The sequence below is a fragment of the Nicotiana sylvestris genome, chromosome 2 (genome assembly GCF_000393655.2).
Source record: "Nicotiana sylvestris chromosome 2, ASM39365v2, whole genome shotgun sequence".
NCBI lineage: Eukaryota > Viridiplantae > Streptophyta > Magnoliopsida > Solanales > Solanaceae > Nicotiana > Nicotiana sylvestris.
Genome location: NC_091058.1, coordinates 158818764 through 158827649, shown reverse-complemented (window position 1 = coordinate 158827649; position 8886 = coordinate 158818764). Strand labels below are relative to the sequence as shown.

Genomic DNA, 8886 nt, shown 5'->3' with positions numbered 1-8886 from the left:
CTGACTCCTCGAGCTTCTTACGGTGACGTCGCACCAATGATGCAACCTGTGGCGCGAGCTTTTGTGACAATCGGGGTGCCCTGTGGACTTGTGCATTTTGACATCATTTAACGCGCTGTCAATTCCCGTTCTCCAAGGTGAGTGTACCGCCGTTGATTTAATTTTTCAAGAGCACACTAATTGCATCCGCCGGTCAATCTTCTAAAGCCTTGATGATCGTGTCGTTACCCCCTATAAATGGGGGTGCCTTGGCGCTAATTTTTCTATCCTAGTACCTTCGTTGGCTCATTTGACCATTTCTTCTTATCATCTTCTTTTATCTCTGAACATCATGCTTGGGACTCGTGGCCTCGAGTCCATTTGGCGGAGCTCCCATAGATTGCATTGTGGACTCTTGACGGGGCTTCCCTTTATTGAGCATGATCATGCTGTCTTGTCACTACGGTGGGTCTCGTGGGTGTGGATCATATGGCAGTGCATTGTGGATATGGTACTGGGAAGGTGAGGTATGACTTTGGGGATTTTGTGGAGGAAAGTAGCACTGGGAAGGATTATCTGGAGTATGAGGATATTCATAGGGTTGGTATTGAGGCTGAAAGCATTTAGCAGGAATGCCCACTGGATCTCGTCGTTGGCGGGACTCATCAACATCTTTTTTATCAATTGGAGGACTCACTCGAGCAACTTGTTCGTTCCATTTGAGCCAAAACTCCCCAAAACTTTCCTCGGGTTTCTTTTCTATCTGAGATGTGGAAGAGCAGTCTGGGATAATGTCTAGATTGTACTGATAGTGCCGAACAAAATCTTGAGCCATGTCACCCCATGCATGCCATTTACTGACATCTTGACGAGTATACCACTCCAAGGCTTCCCCACTCAAACTCTTACTGAAATAGGCCATCAACAGTTCATCTTTCCCGCAAACACTTCTCATTTCACTACAATAACCCCTCAGATGTGCTACTGGGTCTCCACGCCCATCATACAAATCAAACTTTGGCATCTTAAACCCAGCAGACAGTTGGATGTCAGGAAACAAGCACAAGTCTTTGTAAGGCACGCTCACCTGGTTCTCTATCCCTTGTATGTTTCCTAAAAACTGCTCTAAGATTTTCACCTTCCTGGATATCTCATCTTGCTCCACTGTTTTAGCATGCTTTTCAATTTCACCGGGAGGCTCAAAATTAGGAGCGTGAGAAGTTGGTTCTAGAGCATAGTGTTGGGCATTGGGGACTTTGAACACAATCTCGTTAGAGGATCGAGGAAAAGTAGCTTTTGGAGGAGCTACAAAGGCATGAGTGGAAAAAGGAGCGGGATATGAGGTGGTTTTGGCGGGTGGAGTGTGAAAAGGTTGCAGGTAGATATCAACAGCAGTAAGGGGCTGGATTTGTAACAGTGGTGGGATAGTTGTAGGGTTTTCAATGTAGTTAACGGAGAATGAAGGTGCAGGATGCCCCCTAATCCAAGACTGATACATTTCTGCGATCTGTTGTTTCAACCTTTGGACCTCCTCTTTCAATTCAGACTCCGACTCCACAAACTCCCTCGACGGGTCAACAACTCTTGTGTCCAGGTCTTTGCTAGTCATGACTACTTTGCTCTTTGAACTTGTGTTGTATGGATGAGCTACCTTAAGAACCATAAACCAACCACCCTTCTGCTCAATGAAGATAACAAAAAGGAACAAGATGAGGTCATCACGTTAGCGTTAGGGCATTTAACAGCTAAAAATATCACATTGCGTGCAACGCATCTAGCAACAATTAACGGCTCAAGAATGACTTCGAGGGTCACAAGGTCACTTGTCATCATCCCAATTTGTCCATTTGAATGTTCTCTTTTCTTTTCTTTTCTTGCACTTTTTGGCTTGCTCATTTTCCTTCCTTTTTTTTCTTTCTAATTATCACTATTTTCTTTCCTCTCATTTCTCGCATCCCACAATTTCATCTCTTTTTTTCTTTTTTTTTTCCTTTTCTTTTAATTTAAAAAAATGATTCGATCGAACCCTATGTAGGTTGCTTACGTATCATGACGCCACATGAATCAGACCAAGCGTAGTTTTGGAAAATCGAGAATAGACTAAACAAACTAACATTTTCTTTTTTTTTGTTTTTTTTGTTTTTTTAACCTTAATGACTACTCTGATGAGAAAAGAGAAATAAAAGAAGCAAATTCATTTTTTTGAATTTTCTAGACTTAATATTTTATAACCTATTCTAAACTCAAGCTTAACGAGCATATATATATATATATATTGAAACAAATACTCTATGGAAAATTATTAAGGAAAAAAACCCAAGAAGAGAAAAAATATTTTTTGATCCTTTTTTTAGGAAGGAAATCTAAAGAATGAACCAAAGAAAAATATTTTGAATTTTCATTTGATATCCTGAAAGAAAGATTTCGAACCAAGAAATGAAAAAGATAAAAAATATTTTTGGATTTCAGTTTTGATTATCTGAGGGAGAAGCTCTGAAGATAAACTAAAGATAAAGTATGTTTTTTTTCTATGTACAATGTCCTAAAGTTCTAGTAAGTAATCTTTTTTTCTATTCATTTTTCATTAATTTCCCAAAGAAGGACCTCAAAAGAAAATTCTTTTTATTTTTATTTTTGGAATTAATATCTTAAGGAAAACTTTTAAAGAAGTACTAAAAGAAAATTCTCTTTTTTTTTTGTTTTTGTTTTTTTCTTTTTCTTTTTTTATTTTTAGTCTCAATATACTAAAGGAAATATAAAAATAATTTTTATTTATTTTAGAGTTCTAGATATTAATTTAATAAAGGAAAACCACCTCAAATGAATTTTTTTTAGTATTCTAAAGAAAACTTCTAACAGTATAAAAACGCAAAATTTCTTCTTTTTTTTTGGATTTTTGATTTATAACACACTTTTTCAAATACAAAATAGGAAATACAATAACAAAAAAAACTCGACAAACTTGCTAGACTATGACAGACTTCAACATCCCTTACAAGACTTGATATTACTGTACAGAACCTAAAGGTAAAAGATGGCATAAAAAGGAAACAAACTCAAATCATTAAAAAATAAAAAATAAAAAAAATCTCCTTAAGCAAATTCCTAAATGAGCGATCCTGACTGGACAGTCCTGGAACATCTGTCATGCTCAACTCCGTTAAGTAGACCCATACCGATAGGAAAAAATTAAGACTAAATAAAGTTAAAGACCAAGAACACTATGTGAGATAATAACACTCCTTATTGGAGCATGCAAGACATGATTGAGGCTATTTTTGCAAAATGACTTATGTGGCCAAAAGGTGACTAGAAGTGCAAAATTTGGCTAAGACCCCGCAAGGCCAAGAACTTACTATTTACTATGAAGACCGGAACCTATGTGGGTTGCCTACGTATCACGCCCCGAAAGGCGAGAATCAGATATGCGTAGTTCGGGTGGGGACGAGAATTAAAAAAATAACTAATTTAGAGAAAATATATTTTTTGTCTTCTTTTTTTTTTTGAAAAATAATGAAACAATGTAAACTCTTTTTTGGATTTTCTTTTCCCTTTTTTTGATTTTTGGAAAATGATGGGAAAGTGCAAAATCTTTATGGCTTTTTCATATATATATATTTCTGGTTTTTTTCTTAAAAAAATGTGAAAGAAGAACATAACTAGGCCTTACTTGCTTTATTTTCACACTTCACCCTTTCTTTTTTCTTTTTTTTTTTCATTTGCCCTCAACTAACATTGGTCAGCCAAATGACCCTTTTACTCTTGAAGAAATGCAACATGTAGCACATAGGATACATTAGGATGATCTTTTAATTTCGGGTGCACTTGTCCTAGATGGACCCAACCCCTGTGTTGAGTCTCCAAAGTCAAATGCACGTGATGCAAACAAATGTTCCTACTAGGGATCCGGCATGAGGTTGTGTTATTCTAAGTTTAAACCTGGGGTTGTGTTCTTGACCTGGCTTACCCGAGCGGACAACTCGAGCCGAAGAGGGGGCAACGTACCGGGAGCACTAAAGTCTACCCGATCTTGTTGCTAGCCCAACCTCGTTCTATTTAGTATAATTTCTATAGAAAAAGCGGGTCATGCGAACGTGTGCACCATTTTTAGAAGACTCAGAGGAGTGGCGTAGGAAGGCATTTTAATACAATTTAAACAATATCAAAGCGGTAAATAAACAACAATTAGCATATTATGTTCACAAATATACAGTAGTATTAACAATAAATAAAGCCAAATAAAATCATATTGACAAGCTCGAATTCTTGAACCCTAAACCAGAGATTCTGGGTTCTCGTTCCCCAGCAGAGTCGTCAGAGCTGTCATACCTCCTTTTTTCTACCCCCGGAAAGGGTATATAAGGGAGTTTATTCTAATTTAAGTGACAGTTGAAACGGGATTATTTATATTAAATTCAGAGTCGTCACTTGGGATAATTTATGGTGTCCCAAGTCACCGGTTTAAAATCCCGAATCGAGAAAATTGACTCTTATTTATGGTATGCGAAGACAGAAATTTGGGTAAGGAATTCTGTTAACCCGGGAGAAGGTGTTAGGTATTCCCGGGTTCCGTGGTTTTAGCACGGTTGCTTTGATCATACTTGGCTTAATCAAATTGTCTAATTACTCATTTTTAGAACCTATGTGCATTTGCCTCTTTTAATTAAGAAATTATCTTAAAACATGTCACGCGTACGTGTACCTATTTGTTTGGCGCGTCAAAAATCATATCACGCAAAACGTGTCCACAAGCTTTGTTATTATTAAGAAAGTTTAGCCGAAGTTGCACGAACGCATACCCCGATTTTATTTTTAGGATCGCAATTATGTCACGCGAACGTGTACACAATCACGATGAATCAATTAATCTATATTAAGACAAGAACGCGAATTTAATCCCAATTCTACTTTACTTCATCTAAAATCCAAGTCCAATTTTTCAAGTGAATCACATTAAGGAAATTCAAATAAGCAACTGATTTTCTTTTCAACATAACGATCCAGCACTAGAAGAGATTAGTAGAACTTGATTGTTCCATATCACTAGAATGTGAATTCTAAAGATTTAAAACCTTAATCTCCTAATGAGTTATTGCAATAGAATTCAAAATTCAAATCAGCTATTAAATTCATCCAAATGAGAATAGAGCTAAATAACATACAGATAATAGTCAAGAGCACAAAATATCATCTAAATAAAGACAAATGTAATTTGTATTCCAGACATAATGGAATTTTAGGTTTTTCGTCATAGATAATTTCATAGGCGATTCACTGATTTTGGCCATTTAGCTCAAACTTTCATAATACATAGATCATCACTAGAAAATTCATTAACAGCCACCAACGCAAACAAGACCTTAATAAAGCAAGAGATGAAAATTGACCTCAAAAACAGAATCTGAGATGTGAACAAGACCTCGACGAAAAATTTCTACCTCGAACAGTCACCACCGAACCAATAAAGCAGCAATAAAACTCAAACAAAACTCCATGACCGAAATTGAGTCAATTTCCATTGAAATCAGAAGAAGCGAAACTCTAAAATTTACATGAACTCCATAACAAATCTGAAAATCGAAATCATTATAACGAGATTGAAGCAACTATATCTCTGTGTGCTTTCGTGTGTGTGTGTGTGTGTGTGTTTATGATGAAGATCATTGCCTGATTTCCGGCGAGCTTGGTGAATGAGATGAAGGGTCGCCGATTTTGGTGGGGGTGACAGCTCTAGGTGTTCTAGGTTCCTTGAGGGGTGTTCAAGGCTAGAGAGATGTTGGCCAGCGATGGTTGTGGGGATCGATGAGGGGGTGACCGGCGATGGGGTCGGAGATGGTCAATCTCTGTTGAAGAAACCGACGTCAGGGGGGGTCCTTTTTGAGTTTTTGCTGGTTGAAGAAGATGAATGGAAAGGAGTCCCTCTTTGGTCCTTTGCCGTTGATCCTCTGTTAGGTCTCTAGGTTAGTGATATTTTTGTTAAAGAAGAAGAAGCCATCTACAGGGGAGGGGTCATTTTTGTTCAGTGTCTGAAGAAGATGAAGAACGGTGGCGGGGGGGGGGGGTCTGTTTTTAATAAAAACGGCGGATCTCCTAGCTCTTACGGATCTTAGGCGTTAGGTCTAGTCTAGGGGTCTATTAGGTTCCTTTTTGTAGTGTCTATTAAAGGTGAGGAAGTAGGGTTTTTTAAGGTATTGGGTTTAATAGGTATTGGGCCTGTCTTGTTTAGGCAAGTCCGAATTGGGTCCTAAAATTGGGCTCTAAGATTTTTGAAATTGTGGTCCAACACCTTAATTAATTCCCTTTATTATAAGATAAAAATACTACACAATGCAAAAAATAATCCTAATTAATTAAACTAAACTATATTAAAATATGAAACTATTTTTTGTATTTTCAAGATTATATAAAAATAAAAATAAGGTACTATTTTTGTATATAATTTTTATTTAAATTTATGAAAGATACATAAACTAAAATATTTTTTGTAATTTTTATTTTTGTGACGAAATAAAATAAAAGAGTCAAAATTAGTTGAAATAGCGATACTAGGCCTAAACTAAATATTTTCATGCTAAAATATAAAAAATCTTGGGGAGGGTCAAAAATCACATGTCTACAGGCGACCAACCGGTGGCTAGGGAGATGAATGCCATTTCGGTCTCCAATATCAAAAGAAATGAGCACGCGGCATAGCAACTACAGGAACCGATGCCCACTCCCGAATCGGATGAAGTTAGCCCAGCGGTAGAAGTGTCGAAATCTTATCAGGTGCCAAGGTAATTCCAGGTACCAGAAGAGACATATGCAACAAAATCTACGGTGGAAGAGCTCGAGCAAGTTGCATTGTTCGAAGAGTTCTTAGAAAGGAAATTCCACTTGGGGACAAGACTGCACCCCGAGCTCAGGTCTGGCTTCATTGAATTTCTTAAATATAATGCCGATTGTTTTGCATGGTTGTATGCAGACATGACAGGTATCTCAACGGAGGTAGCCGTGCACAAGTGAAGTTTGGATCCCAAGATACCTTCGGTAAGACAAAAGAAGCTCCCTATTGCGGAGGCCAGGAATAAATTTTCCAAAGAAGACGTAACTCGCTTACTTGATATCGGTTCAATCCGAGAGGTAAAGTATCCAGACTAGCTAGCTAATGTAGTAGTAGTTCTTAAGAAGAAGAACAAATTTTGCGTGTGCATAGACTATAAGGACTTGAATAAGGCATGCCCGAAAGACTCGTTCCCACTGTCAAACATCGATCAAATGATCGATATGACGACCGGGCACGAGTTAATGAGTTTCCTCAATACTTACTCCAGGTACAACCAAATTAAGATAAACCCTAAGGATCAGGAAAAAAAATTAATTCATAACGAATTTCAGCACATATTGCTATAATGTGATGCCAACGGGTTGAAGAACACGCAGCCACTTATCAACGGCTTGTAAACAAGATGTTTGAAAAAAAAGAAGGGAAAACTATGGAAGTTTATATAGATGATATGCTCGTTAAGTCTTTGAATGCAGGTGACCATCTTAAGCATTTGTGAGAAACCTTCGACATCCTAAGGAAGCATAACATGAAGCTTAACTCCGAGAAATGCGTGTTCGGGGTCAGTTCCGACAAATCCCTAGGATTTTTGGTATCGCAAATGGGGATTGAGGTAAATCTCAATAAGATCAAAGCCATCGAAGACATCCCGGATCAGTTGTCAAGCATGAAAAAGTCCAAAGGCTCACGGGAAGATTGGCAGCTTTGAGCAGGTTTATTTCTCGGTCATGAGAGAAAAGCCATTATTTCTTCACACTGCTCAAAAAGAAAAATAACTTCGAATAGACCCTGAAATGCCAGCAGGCTTTGCGAGATTTAAAAGGTTACTTGTCTTGTCCTCCGTTACTTTGAAACCAAAGGAAGGCAAAACACTATTGGTCTACCTCACAGTCTCGGAAGTAGCAGTAAGTGCAGTTTTAGTCCATGAAGACGAAGGTACGCAATCTCTCATTTATTACGTTAGTAAGATTTTAATGGGAGCATAAACTCGCTACCCGCACTTGGAGAAGTTGGCCTTAGCTCTCGTAGTCGCCACTCGGAAGTTGAGGCCCTACTTCTAATGTCGCCCGATAGCTGTGGTGACCACGTTTCCCCTGCAGAACATCCTTCACAAACCTGAACTCTCTGGTAGGTTGGCCAAATGGGTAGTTGAAATAAGTGAATTTGACATAGAATATAAACCAAGGACTACGATTAAGTAACAAGTCTTGGCTGACTTTGTGGCCGATTTCAGCTTGGGATTTCTGCCTCTAACAACCAATAACCAGTAATGGTGTCAGAATCAACATAGGGAGTTTGGACCTTATTTACAGATGGAGCCTCCAACCTAAAAAGGTCCGGGCTTGGCATACTATTAACCATACCTTCGGGAGAAACCCTAAGGTGAGCCATCAGAACGGTCCCTTTAACTAACAGTGAAGCAGAGTATGAGGCTTTAATTGCAGGACTCGAACTAGCTCGGGGACTGGACTTCGAGGTCATAGAAATCAAGTGTGACTCACAACTGGTGGTAAACCAAGTCTACTAGATCTTCGAAACCTAAGAGTTGCGCATGCAACAATACGTGGTAAAGGTCCAGGCTCTGCTGGCTCGATTTAGGGAGTGGGCGATTACTCATATCCCCAGGGAAGAAAATGCAGAAGCAGATGCACTAGCTAACCTCGGTTCATCAACAAAAATGAAGGGATTAGAGTCCTGGACGGTAGTACAATTGATGCACTCGGTCTTAAATGTAGATAGCGACTACGAGGTAAATATGATTAATTTGGTCAGGGATTGGAGGAATGAGATCATCGATTATCTTGAACACGGGAAATTTCCCAAAGATTCCAAGGCATCTCGGGCACTGCGTGTCAAAGCAG

General features: G+C 38.5%; 1 protein-coding gene across 1 annotated transcript; it reads right to left on the bottom strand.

Moving 5' to 3' along the window:
• Positions 1-439: 439 nt before the first annotated feature.
• LOC138885861 (uncharacterized) lies at positions 440-1588 on the bottom strand. Its single transcript, XM_070166849.1, has one exon. It carries the CDS (start codon positions 1586-1588, stop codon positions 440-442), a length of 1149 nt encoding a protein of 382 aa, XP_070022950.1.
• Between the last annotated feature and the right edge of the window lie 7298 nt (positions 1589-8886).